The following is a 13,771-nucleotide window of genomic DNA, read 5'->3' as shown; positions in this document are numbered from 1 at the left end:
GAGGTCTTTACAAATCTACAGTTTTTCTCGGGGGGAAAAAAAACAAAGCTTCTTTTTAAATGGAAAACTACCCTTCTCTGTGTAGATCGAGTCGTGCCTCCCTCCTTCATCCGCAAGCTGAAAGACGTGAACACCATCGTAGGGGGCTCGGTTGTTTTGGAGTGCCGAGTTGCTGGCTCGGCCCCGATTTCAGTTGGCTGGTTTCTGGATGGAAATGAGATCGTTAGTGGGCCCAAATGTCAGTCCAGCTTTTCTGAAAATGTCTGTACTTTGAATCTGAGCTTACTGGAGCCCTCTGACACGGGCACATACACGTGTGTGGCTGCCAACGTGGCTGGCTCCGAGGAATGTTCGGCAGTTCTGACTGTCCAAGGTCAGTGTGCAAGGATAGGGCTGCTGCTTCTTCCAAGCCTCTTCCACCCGCCTTAATACCTACCTTGCCCAGAGTTTCTTTATTTTTAGTCTTAGTTCCCTTTCTTTGAAGTAGCGAAAGCACTTCTCACTTGCATTTCTTTTCTCCCTTAATCTCCCTTCCCTACGGGATATCTAGAACCACCATCTTTTGAACAAATCCCTGGTTCTGCGGAAGTTTTGCCTGGAACGAGCCTCATGTTCACCTGTGTCATTAGTGGCAGTCCTCCCTTCACGGTCAAATGGTTTAAAGGCAGCAGGGAATTGGTTCCCGGAGAGTCATGCAACATCTCTCTGGAAGACTTTGTCACAGAACTGGAGTTGTTTGAGGTGCAGCCATCGGAAAGTGGAGACTATTCTTGCCTCGTTACTAATGAGGCTGGCAGTGCTTCCTGTACCACACATCTTTTTGTGAAAGGTTTGCTCTTTTCTCCAATGCATGCACCTTTTAAAAATTTTTCTAAGTCTTCACTTGAAGATGTGAATTGTACCCTCCTGTTTTCTCCTTATAGAACCAGCCACCTTTGTGAAAAGATTGGCTGATTTCAATGTGGAGACAGGAAGCCCCATAGTTCTTGAGGCCACATATACTGGCACGCCGCCAATTTCGGTGAGCTGGATGAAGAATGAGTTTCCTCTTTCACAGTCTCAGAATTGCAGCATTACAATGACAGAAAAATCTACAATACTGGAAATTCTTGAGAGCACAGTAGAGGATTATGCACAATACAGTTGCCTGATAGAAAATGAGGCTGGTCAAGATATCTGTGAAGCTGTAGTGTATGTCTTAGGTGTGTTGTCTTTTTATTGCTTTCTTTTCTTTCTTTTAAGACAAATCTTTTAGTTAGCAAGACTGATTGATTGATCACCACCCTTTGTATCTTAGAACCACCTTACTTTATTGAACCTCTGGAACATGTGGAAGCAGCCATTGGAGAACCTACAACTTTACAGTGTAAAGTGGATGGAACCCCAGAAATTAGAATTTCTTGGTATAAAGAGCACACAAAGCTACGATCAGCTCCTGCATATAAAATGCAATTCAAAAATAATGTTGCCTCCTTAGTAATCAATAAAGTGGATCATAGCGACGTGGGAGAGTACACGTGCAAAGCAGAAAACAGCGTGGGGGCAGTCGCTTCTTCGGCTGTGCTTGTTATCAAAGGTGATGATGGTTTGGTTTAACAAGTCTTGCTGTGTGTTGACAGATTCATTTTCTTAAAAACATCAAAATTTTAATGGATTTAAATATGTTGTGGATGTTTTCTCTCTTGTAAATAAGGATTATCTATAACTTCTTTGCAGAGCGCAAACTTCCACCTTCCTTTGCAAGAAAATTGAAAGATGTTCATGAGACTCTTGGCTTCCCAGTTGCCTTTGAATGTCGCATCAATGGCTCAGAACCTCTTCAAGTGTCTTGGTACAAAGATGGGGTACTTTTGAAAGATGATTCTAATTTACAAACATCTTTTGTTCATAATGTAGCAACTCTTCAGATTTTGCAAACTGACCAGAGTCATGTGGGTCAGTACAATTGTTCAGCTTCTAATCCTCTTGGGACTGCTTCATCCAGTGCCAAGCTCATTCTCTCAGGTGAGTAGGACATTGCACCACCTTCATCATAAAGGAGCTTCTCTGCTCCCAGCTACCAAAGGGCTGATGCCATTTGATTTCTGCTCCATGTCTGGGAGCATGGAAACCAAAATCACCATGTTGGTCTTCATTCTTTTCAGAGCATGAAGTGCCTCCTTTCTTTGATCTAAAGCCTGTATCAGTAGATGTCGCTCTTGGAGAAAGTGGTTCTTTTAAATGTCATGTAACTGGGACTGCACCAATCAAAATCACTTGGGCCAAAGATAACAGAGAAATTCGCCCTGGAGGCAACTACAAGATGACTTTGGTAGAAAATACTGCCACTCTGACAGTTCTCAAAGTAGCCAAAGGTGATGCTGGGCAGTACACGTGCTACGCGAGCAACGTCGCTGGAAAAGACTCTTGTTCTGCTCAGCTTGGTGTACAAGGTACTTGTTAGAGATAAGTAACAAGATATCTTTTACATTTTCAATACCTTAAAATATGGGGCAGGGGGGTGCACTTGAGAGCTATGTTTAGGACCATGATCTAGTGATTAGAAATGATCAAGTGGACCAAAGGCCTTCCAAATAGGATCAGTTTAAAACAGTTTTGTCAAAAAAAAAAAAAAAAAACTGGGAAAACATGGACTGAAAGTCCATTTTCAAAGATGAAAAATAGACACCAGGGACAGTGAACAAAAACTTTTCATAGAATTGCAAGAAAATCCTACTTTGAAAGAAGTTAACAGGCCAGGAGTGGCCTAGGACTCTGGGAGGCTGAGGCAGGAGAATCGCTTGAGGTCAGTAGTTCGAGACCAGCCTGAGCCAGAGTGAGACCCCATTTTTACTAAAAAATTAGTCTGGCGTGGTGGCGCACGTCTGTAGTCCCAGCTACTCAGGAGGCTGACGCAGTAGGATCGCTTGAGACCAGGAATTTGAGGGTGCTGTGAGCTATGATAATGCCACTGCACTCTAGCCAGGGTGACAGAGAGAAACAATGTTTCAAAAAAAAAAAAGAAAGAAAGAAAACAAAAGAAAAAGAAAGAAAGAAGTTATAAGACAAAAAAAGGAAGTTATCTCAAATGACTTATTTTCCATAGTACTTAGTAAATGAATGGATTTTTGTCCCTCTAAGGTATATCAGAGCCCTAAACTATGAAGCCCTTTAAGAAGAATTCAGATGAGAATTATAAGGTCGACTTCTTTTCCTCCTCTAACTCCACTTAAATAATAGTGGAAGATGATGCTGGGGACTAAGTACATTAACATCTGATATTATGGAAGGCAATCATGTGTTTATACCACATGTTTATGGCTGCTATTGTCAGAAATTAAATACTTAACTTAATGGACTGCTGGCCTAACCCAGTAGAGCATTTTTAAGAGTTTTTGTGGTGGTAGTTTATAAATATCTTGAAATTAAAATGGAATGAGATTTAGCAGCCCATTTGCTCTATGACATATAGCTAATCATTTTTACTTCCCTATGCCCGAATTTTTTGCTTCAGTTAATGAAGAAAGCATTGCTCTCACCCACTTCAAAAGGAAAGTATGAAGATTGAAGAAATATCTATTTAAGGCCTATAAAAGAAAATAGCACTTTAAAATATTAAGATATCTGACCCATTTCACTATTCTGGCACTTCATGTTACATAACTGATATCTTTACAGCCTTAGGAAATGGTGCTCTGCTGGTTCACATACAGGAGAGTAATCAAACTCTCTCATTCCCCAAGAACCTCAGGAGGCTTCCACCAAGAGATACATGCCCTTGTCTCTGACCTTGCCACTAGAGAAGAAATTCTTTTGCTGGGAAGAGGATTGTACAATAGAGAGTAATGTCTCCCTACCCCCTGGCCCTTTAGTAATAATACTTGATGTGGGTATTTACAAGAATAAATATATTTTATTTTAGGAATTTCCTATATAGAGTTCACTTAACTATTCTCCCTTGAACGGCATCAAATGAATTTGTTCTCAGGAGCTAAAGACCTCTCTGGCAGAGATTCCTTTTCTCACTTCATCTTGAATTATACATATCTTTTCCATCCCTTACCCTGTGTTTTTCCTCTTGGTTTCATAGAACCACCCAGGTTCATTAAGAAGCTAGAACCTTCAAGAATTGTGAAACAGGATGAATACACAAGATATGAATGCAAAATAGGCGGGTCTCCGGAAATCAAAGTTTTATGGTACAAAGACGAGACTGAAATTCAAGAAAGCAACAAATTCAGAATGTCATTCGTTGACGGGGTAGCAGCGTTGGAAATGCACAACCTCAGTGTTGAAGACAGTGGAGACTACACGTGTGAGGCCCACAACGCAGCAGGCAGCGCAAGCAGCAGCACTTCCTTGAAAGTTAAAGGTCAGATCTTGCTCTACCTTTGTGCTTTTCACATTAGCTTCCTCCCTAGTTGTCCTCTTAATTCCCTGTTTGACTCTACATTGATGTTTTAAAATTGTCAAAGGATACAATAAAAAAAGTGAAAGTGGTGGTTTTACGCTCTCTATCTGCTGGAATGGAAAGCTGATTCTTTTAACTATGTATTTACAGACTCCATCCTAATTTTCCTTGTTTTCAATTCTAGAGCCACCCACTTTCCGCAGAAAGCCTTATCCTGTTGAGACACTGAAAGGAGCTGATGTTCACCTTGAATGTGAGCTTCGGGGCACTCCCCCATTTCAAGTGTCTTGGCATAAAGACAAGAGAGAACTTAGAAGTGGCAGGAAGTACAAGATAATGTCTGAGAATTTCCTTACGAGTATCCACATCCTGAATGTCGATGTCGCAGACATTGGGGAATATCAGTGCAAAGCCACCAACGACGTGGGGAGCGACACTTGTGTTGGTTCTGTCACCCTGAAAGGTTCGATTGGCTGCATTTTCCTCTGCTCATTATTTCCTTTATAATTTTAACACTCCGTTCATCACTTAGCTACAGCCGTGTCTTTTCTCATTTTACTTTTCCCTTTTTTCCCTTTCCAAATCCTTTTATGTTTGGTCCACTTCCCTTTTCTAAATCCTCCTAAATATCCTTTTAGATAATTTTGCCAATAGTTTTGATGGATTTAGAAAGCTGGAAAAAATAAGATATTCAACTTTTTCTACTTAATACAAACTCTAATGCATCCCTGTTCACATCTACCAAAAATGCCTCTTAAACGGAAATAACACATTGTCACTGGTTTGATTCCTAGCATTCAGGATTTCAGGGAAATACTCTCAGTCTCACACATTTTAAAACCTGATTTTCCTCTTTTTCATCAGCACCACCAAGCTTTGTGAAGAAGCTCAGTGACATTTCGACTGTCGTTGGTGAAGAAGTTAAGCTGCAGGCCACTGTGGAAGGCGCTGAGCCCATTTCAGTGGTGTGGTTCAAAGATAGGGGGGAAATCGTTAGAGAAAGTGACAACATATGGATTTCTTATTCAGAAAACATTGCAACCCTACAGTTTTCAAGAGCAGAGCCAGCCAATGCTGGAAAATACACTTGTCAGATCAAAAACGATGCTGGGATGCAAGAGTGCTTCGCCACGGTATCCATTCTCGGTAAGTACACAGACGATGTTATAATGAATGCAAAGCACACATTTCCAGGATCTGTGTTTTCTTTAGCTTTTCAATTTGATTTTAAAATGTGGATGGCATTTATATATCATTGCAGAGCCTGCAAAAATTGTAGAAAAGCCAGAATCAATAAAAGTTACCACGGGAGATACCTGTACCTTGGAGTGTACAGTGGCTGGCACCCCCGAACTCAGCACTAAGTGGTTTAAGGATGGAAAAGAGCTGACAAGTGACAGCAAATACAAAATAAGCTTCTTCAACAAAGTATCTGGCCTTAAGATCATCAATGTGGCACCCAGTGACAGTGGAGTATACAGTTTTGAGGTGCAAAACCCTGTTGGCAAAGACAGCTGCACAGCTTCAGTGCAGGTTTCAGGTTGGTTGGTTTTTTGGGGGCTTTTCTTTCATCATTATAATCCTGTAGTTCCTGATTTTCATATACATATGTGGGAGGCTCCATCTTCTGTGGCATAACATGGGTCTGATAGCCTCTGAATTAGCAAATCCAGAGGAAACATACCTATAGAGTTAGAAGAAAACCATGTTCAGAAGTTATATCCCTTTCTTTTGGAGGAATTTCCAAATGGGTGGTAGGAGTAAAATCTAGTCCCTGAATAAGGTTAAAGTGGTCTTTTACTATCCCTTTGCTGCAGTTATTCACCATATAGTGATTTACAGCAAAGAGAGACCAAAGTCCCTAGCAAGTCAACTGTCACTTCCTGCCCACTGATGCTCCAGGCTTTTGATTGTGTGAATCCACAGAGGATTCTTTGATACCCTCGCAAAAGAGCCAGATGGATCTAGGTATATTCCACCAAAAAGACAGTTCTCTCTTCAAGTCATTTTGTAACTGTTGTCCCTTGTTTGTTTGCTTTTTTAATCATATTCAGACCGAATTGTTCCTCCTTCCTTCACAAGAAAACTGAAAGAAACTAACGGTCTATCTGGTTCCTCGGTTGTGATGGAGTGCAAAGTTTATGGATCACCTCCGATCTCTGTCTCCTGGTTCCATGAAGGAAATGAGATCAGCGGTGGAAGGAAATACCAGACCACCCTGACAGATAACACATGTGCTTTAACTGTGAACATGCTAGAAGAATCAGATACCGGTGACTACACATGTATAGCTACTAATGTGGCTGGTTCCGATAGATGTAGTGCTGCTTTGATTGTGAGAGGTCAGTTTAAAAAACGGTAAAATAGAATCACATTTCATAATTTATTAAGCATTTTTGTCATCACAGTTCACAAATATTAAACGTCTTCTGGCATGTGTTTTTGTGTTTAGAGCCACCATCTTTTGTTCAGAAACCTGATCCCATGGATGTTTTAACTGGAACCAATGTCACTTTCACAAGCATCATAAAAGGAACACCTCCTTTCAGTGTTAGCTGGTTCAAGGGTAGCAGTGAACTAGTACCAGGGGACAGATGTAATGTATCTTTGGAGGATACCGTTGCTGAACTGGAGTTGTTTGATGTGGATACATCACAAAGTGGAGAATATACTTGCATAGTCAGTAATGAAGCTGGCAAGGCTTCTTGTACAACACATCTCTACGTAAAAGGTTTGTTTGACTGCTATCCCATGCTTACATGATTAACATTAATACAGTAATCAGTTGTGTCTGTGTCTGTGTGTATACCTGTATGATTTCATATTTTTAATTTGTTTACTCCAGCCCCAGCCAAATTTGTGAAGAGGCTCAATGATTACAGTATAGAGAAAGGAAAACCCCTGATCCTAGAGGGGACATTCACTGGAACTCCTCCCATTTCGGTTACATGGAAGAAAAATGGCATAAATGTATCTCCTTCTCAGAGGTGTAATATAACTACAACTGAAAAATCGGCAATCCTGGAAATTCCAAGTAGCACAATAGAGGATGCAGGACAATACAACTGCTACATTGAAAATGCTTCTGGAAAAGATTCCTGTTCAGCACAAATATTGATCCTAGGTTTGTCATGATTGCACAGTCATATCTTTGCATACAAACAGTGATTCTGGCATGTCTCCTTCATGATTGATTCTCTCTCTTGGCTGCAGAACCACCATATTTTGTCAAGCAGTTGGAGCCTGTCAAGGTGACCGTTGGAGATTCTGCCTCTTTACAATGCCAACTTGCTGGAACCCCTGAAATCGGGGTATCCTGGTATAAAGGAGATACAAAATTAAGACCCACTGCTACCTACAAAATGCATTTTAGGAACAATGTCGCTACACTGGTTTTCACCCAGGTTGATATTAATGATAGTGGGGAATATATCTGCAGAGCTGAAAACAGTGTGGGAGAAGTTTCTTCATCAACTTTCCTTACTGTTCAAGGTGATTGCAATATTTTAAAAGTGAATGAATTTGTGTTTCTTTAGAACAAGATTTAAAATATCTGGGGAAGGCTTTCTTTTTAGGAAAATCTTTCCGAATGCTACATTTTCTGCTTAAGTGATTCTGTCTGCAGTTAGTGGCTTATCCTTTTCCATATCCTCTACAGAGAGAGATAAGATGACTCAATCTTCAGTTGGAAGAACCAGGCAATCATTTGCCTCTATAATTAAATCTTTAAGAAAAATAAGTGACCATATATTTTTAAATTCCACCCCATGAGTGTCTCACTCAAATGGCAAGAAGGCAGTCTTTAAAAGTAAGGGAATCTGCAGCTTGCTCAGAGACATGCCTTAAGCCAATCGATTTCTCTATTGGCTTATAGATTTTTTGCACCTGCTGTGCAGTAAGGATGCCTCAGAGTGAAATTTTTTTTTTTTTTTTTTTTTTTTTGACAGAGTCTCACTCTGTTGCCCGGGCTAGAGTGCCGTGGCATCAGCCTAGCTCACAGCAACCTCAAACTCCTGGGCTCAAGTCATCCTGCTGCCTCAGCCTCCCAGGTAGCTGGGACTACAGGCGTGCGCCACCATGCCCGGCTGATTTTTTATGTATATATATATTTTTAGTTCTCCAGATCATTTCTTTCTATTTTTTAGTAGAGACGGGGTCTCGCTCTTGCTCAGGCTGGTTTCGAACTCCTGAGCTCAAACAATCCGCCCGCCTCGGCCTCCCAGAGTGCTAGGATTAGAGGCGTGAGCCACCGCGCCCAGCCCAGAGTGAAATTTTTGCTCCAAAAGTCTATATACTTTTCTGTCTCCAAGTTAATTCAAGAGATGTTAACAATTCCTGATTTTTTATAGAAATCCCATATATATATATATGCCAGTTATATATATAATATATATATATATATATAACTCTGAGAAGAGTATTTAGTATATTAAAAATATCCAGAAGAGTTCATTACTTTTATCCTCTTCCTACAGAGCAAAAACTTCCACCATCATTTTCTCGACAACTGAGAGATATTCAAGAAACTGTTGGATTGCCAGTTGTTTTTGAATGTACCATAAATGGATCAGAACCTATCTCAGTGTCTTGGTATAAAGATGGCAAGCCACTGAAAGACAGCCCAAATGTACAAACATCATTTTTAGACAATGTAGCCACTCTCAACATTTTTAAGACCGATCGGAGCCTTGCGGGCCAGTATTCTTGCACAGCTACAAATCCTATAGGCTCTGCTTCTTCTAGTGCCAGGCTCATTCTCACAGGTTTGTGGATTCTTAAACTTCTATTTCTGTAATTAATTTTTTTAAGCAAATATGAAATTAGGGAGAAACTATTACAATTTCTATAAACTGGGATGGTCCAGTATCGTGCCTGAAACCTTGTGTTTCTGCTCGACTCTTAGAGGGGAGGAACCCCCCGTTCTTCGACATACCCCTGGCCCCAGTGGCTGCTGTGGTGGGAGAAAGTGCTGACTTCGAGTGCCACGTCATGGGAACACAACCAATAAAGGTCAGCTGGGCCAAGGACAACAGAGAGATACGAAGTGGCGGAAACTACCAGATTAGTTATCTGGAAAACAGCGCCCACCTGACAATCCTCAAAGTAGACAAAGGAGACTCTGGACAATATACCTGCTATGCTGTGAATGAAGTAGGAAAAGACTCTTGCACAGCTCAGCTTAATATAAAAGGTATCATTTATTTTGCATGTGATCCAACAAAGTATAATCATTTTATAGTATATTCTAAGGGTGCAGTTTTTATTATGATAAATGAAATTTAGGACATTTTAAAACAAATGACATGAAAATGTCTAAGAGGAAATAAATTTCTCTGGAGAAAAAGTGATCATTTTAATCTGTAGTTTTTTAAAACTTTGTATATCATACATAATGCTAAAACCACCCTTTATTATGGAAATTTCTGGTTCTGTAAATAGCCATAAATTATTCTTATCATCCATCCCATAAGTCAGAGAACAGTTGAGAATAAGCTTGTGGAAGGAGGCTTGAATGTTGAGGAACATACACTGATATGCTGTATTTAGTTGCTTAGCCTTGATTTTTAACTGAAAACATGACTTTTTTTTCTGAAAAGCCTCATATTAATAACCTGCTTCCAGATTCCATTTCATATATCCTTGCAATTTCTTACAGAGCGGCTAATCCCACCAAGTTTCACCAAAAAACTCTCAGAGACAGTAGAAGAAACAGAGGGAAATTCTTTCAAACTTGAGGGACGTGTGGCTGGTTCCCAGCCTATAACTGTTGTTTGGTACAAAAATAATGTAGAGCTACATCCAACTTCTAACTGTGAAATAATATTCAAGAACAACGCATTGCTGCTGCAAGTCAGGAAGGCAGGCATGGCCGACGCCGGTTTATACACATGCAAAGTGTCCAATGATGCAGGCTCTGCTCTGTGCACGTCGTCAGTTGTCATCAAAGGTTAGTTATCTCCACAGCCCCCAGCTTGTGGTGTTTTTCTCCACTGTCTATTAGGTAGTGATGTGCATTTCTCTTGATATCTTGACCACAGAAGTTATAACAGATACTAATATACATAACTGACTTGCCATCACTCCATATATATTTACTAAAAATATATATTAGTTGTAATTTAATTATGTGGCTCCCCAATGTAGCTGTTGCTTAACAAATACACTGATATATTTCTAAATCACATCCCAAAATTTTCTCAGGTAGTTAGAAGTCTCAGCCTACTGTGAAGTGTGCGCATAAGTGACATACATATTTTTATGTAGCATCTTTGCTTCAAAAACGTTTTAAATTGCTCATCACTGAATATTGCACTAGCTTTGCTTATTATGAGTTATATAAATGAGTTATATCACATTGTGAACCGTTCTCTTTTCTAAGTATATTTCTAAAGGATTATTGTTTAATGTATATTGCCCAAAGCTTTTGACCTGTAAATGAATTTTAATCCCAGATGAAAGGGTAAAATGTGCCCCAAAAAGAAAAAAAGATAGGTGGAAAAATGTTTGGTATCATTATGGAAGATGTATTTAAATAAGCAACCATAGCTTGAGACAAAGAAATAGACTATGTTGTTTAAGGACATCTTCTTTATCTGATTCTCTGACCATAATGTCTTCCAGATAATTATGACACAGACACATCAAAAATCACTTTACAAACTAACTTCCTAAAGCAGCTTGGAAGTAATTACCAATTCTGATGATCTGGTTGGCCATCTCAGAGTGTACAGATAATAAGTTAATATCATTAATAGGTTAATATCACTAATAAGTTAATATCATTGAGTTGACTTAACTTAAAATTCAAATTTAATGGAAGTTAGATGCATTTAGTTTTAAAACACATTTAGTAAAATGCAAAATGTGTATTTAGCAGCAGCTTATATTCATGATTTACATTCATGCTGGTTTTGCCATTGAGTAGATAAATGCTTTTTATAGACTTCTGAAGCTATTTATAAAATTCAAAGAAAAAGAGTAGATATAAGTTTTAATCTTTGCAATCACACACAAAAAATCCTTATTCTTCTTAGGTATATGTCTCAGAACCATTGAATAAAATCTTTACATAACATCAAGTTTGCACATGGCCCTCCTTATCATGTTACTCATGTCTTCATCATTGGATTTGTTGTAAACACTGAGCTTCAACTGCTAATTCCTTTGGGCTAAGATTGGATTTTAAATGCTACTGTGGCTGCGTTTAATAGCTAACGATGAACATCGCAGAAAATCACATATTAAGATGTAGGCTCATGTATTACTCAAATGTTGGCTTTCTTTCCCAGAGGGTAGCAGTCACTGCTGCTCTAGATAAGCAGAATTCCCAAATAAGCCCTTAGATTTTAGAGTTCAGCAAAAATGCAGCTGTACACGGGTTCGAGAGAATCAATAGTGTCCTATATGGCACAGAAGTTTATAGTAACTGCCAGTGCAGTGTTTGCGGTGCCTAATCAGGACACAGATGCTGGGGTGATTTGTGAGCAGCATGACATCTGTTCTTGGCTTGTTTCTAAACTGGTATCTCTTTTAAAAATCCAACAAATTTTAACTATTGCTTTTAGAGAGGAATAAACCAGACACATAATTCCGTTCTCCTACAGCAGCCAGTGTTACCTGTTAAAAGCAAAACTATTTTGCTCTTGCTTGTTTCTTTTGTGGAATTTAATCCTTTTTTGCCTTTATGTTTCTTATGTTCCTCATGAAAATACCTTTTCAATTCCAGAACCTAAGAAGCCACCTGTGTTTGATCAACACCTTGCTCCGGTAACAGTGAGCGAAGGAGAATTCGTGCAGCTCAGCTGCCATGTCCGGGGCTCTGAGCCCATCAGGATCCAGTGGCTGAAGGCGGGCAGGGAAATAAAGCCTTCAGACAGATGCAGCTTCAGCTTCGCTAACGGGACAGCTGTACTGGAGCTCAAGGATGTGGCTAAAGCAGATTCAGGAGATTATGTGTGTAAAGCTTCAAATGTGGCTGGAAGTGACACTTCCAAATCAAAAGTGACCGTAAAAGGTACAGACACTTCATACAGACACTTCAAAAGCATTATGCAGATCAAGACAACAACCGCTCATGTTTATTTGCTTATTACTATTTAAATAAAAATGGAATTAGATTTTTTGAAATATCGGTTATTGCTCATTTGCAATATGTAGCCCCCTTATTATAACTGAAATATTAGGTAATTTAATGGAAATAATTTCAATATACATTATCTGAAATTACTCCAAGTTCACCGCTCTATTTCTTGAACCTTTTTTCACTACACCCAGGAAGGTGGAATTAGTACACTCCCAAAAATGATGCCATAATAATGTGATACAAGGTAGCCTGATGTCACAGCCCTGGAGAAAATGTATAAAACAAGCCAAGTCTAGAAATATAAGTTTTAATACTACCATGATTATAGTTCAACCTTCAATAACTATCGCTAGTATAAATGTCTATGAAACCCCTTTGTCTTCTGTAACACACCCACATATATATAGTGAGTCCTAGAGTACATACTTATGACACTGCCAAGCTTCTAAAGTTATTTTACGTAGGCAGATATTTATTATAATTTTGAGATAATTGTAATAGCAAAACATGTAAATGTGTTTTTCAGACAAACCAGCTGCGGCCCCAGCAGCTAAGAAGGCAGCAGTAGATGGGAGACTCTTTTTCGTATCAGAACCTCAGAGTATCAGAGTGGTAGAAAGTAAGTGTACTTCATGAAAAGGACATCTTCATCTATTTTGTCCCTTTTATCAATGATTTAATTTTGGATGGACTGATTTTTGAAAATTAAATTTTTTATTCATTCATTTTTACTATTCCTTAGAAACCACTGCAACTTTCATTGCAAAAGTTGGAGGCGATCCAATCCCAAATGTTAAGTGGACAAAAGGGAAGTGGAGACAACTGAACCAAGGAGGTCGCATTTTTATCCACCAAAAAGGCGATGAAGCAAAACTGGAGATTAGAGACACCACAAAAACTGACTCCGGATTATACCGATGTGTCGCATTTAACAAACATGGTGAAATTGAGAGCAATGTTAACCTACAGGTGGATGAAAGGAAGAAACAGGAGAAAATTGAAGGCGATCTTAGAGCAATGCTGAAAAAGTAAGTTCGATAAAAACCACTCGCACTGCAGTTGGCCCTTCATGTCAGCAGGTTCTGCATGCACGGATTAACCAACTGTGGATTGAAAATATTTGGAAACAAAAAAACAATGAAAAATAATACCAATTGAAAAGCCAATATAGTATAGCAACTATTTGCATAGCATTTACATTGTATTAGATATTATAAGTAATCTACAGATGATTTAAAGTACACAGTAGGATTGCTGAAGTTATATGTCAATACTACACCATTTTATATAAGGGACTT

The 13,771-nt window shown here is 39.2% G+C and overlaps 1 protein-coding gene across 1 annotated transcript in view; it reads left to right on the top strand.

The window, feature by feature from the left end:
- TTN (titin) overlaps positions 1 to 13,771 on the top strand; it is a 274,373-nt gene that overhangs the window by 85,990 nt on the left and 174,612 nt on the right. The window contains exons 81-100 of the mRNA XM_012650762.1: positions 86 to 373; positions 551 to 829; positions 924 to 1,202; positions 1,298 to 1,576; positions 1,717 to 2,004; positions 2,145 to 2,432; positions 4,070 to 4,351; positions 4,575 to 4,853; positions 5,255 to 5,536; positions 5,652 to 5,930; positions 6,445 to 6,732; positions 6,843 to 7,121; positions 7,236 to 7,514; positions 7,604 to 7,882; positions 8,866 to 9,153; positions 9,294 to 9,581; positions 10,047 to 10,337; positions 12,117 to 12,404; positions 13,000 to 13,092; positions 13,216 to 13,501. Coding sequence (XP_012506216.1) covers positions 86 to 373; positions 551 to 829; positions 924 to 1,202; positions 1,298 to 1,576; positions 1,717 to 2,004; positions 2,145 to 2,432; positions 4,070 to 4,351; positions 4,575 to 4,853; positions 5,255 to 5,536; positions 5,652 to 5,930; positions 6,445 to 6,732; positions 6,843 to 7,121; positions 7,236 to 7,514; positions 7,604 to 7,882; positions 8,866 to 9,153; positions 9,294 to 9,581; positions 10,047 to 10,337; positions 12,117 to 12,404; positions 13,000 to 13,092; positions 13,216 to 13,501 — 5,482 coding nt within the window. The remainder of the gene's footprint in view (positions 1 to 85; positions 374 to 550; positions 830 to 923; positions 1,203 to 1,297; positions 1,577 to 1,716; positions 2,005 to 2,144; positions 2,433 to 4,069; positions 4,352 to 4,574; positions 4,854 to 5,254; positions 5,537 to 5,651; positions 5,931 to 6,444; positions 6,733 to 6,842; positions 7,122 to 7,235; positions 7,515 to 7,603; positions 7,883 to 8,865; positions 9,154 to 9,293; positions 9,582 to 10,046; positions 10,338 to 12,116; positions 12,405 to 12,999; positions 13,093 to 13,215; positions 13,502 to 13,771) is intronic.

Source organism: Propithecus coquereli, unplaced genomic scaffold, assembly GCF_000956105.1.
Source record: "Propithecus coquereli isolate 6110/MARCELLA unplaced genomic scaffold, Pcoq_1.0 Scaffold34, whole genome shotgun sequence".
Classification (NCBI taxonomy): domain Eukaryota; kingdom Metazoa; phylum Chordata; class Mammalia; order Primates; family Indriidae; genus Propithecus; species Propithecus coquereli.
The sequence above is the reverse complement of the archived record's forward strand: the minus strand, read 5'-3'. Positions and strand labels throughout refer to the sequence as shown.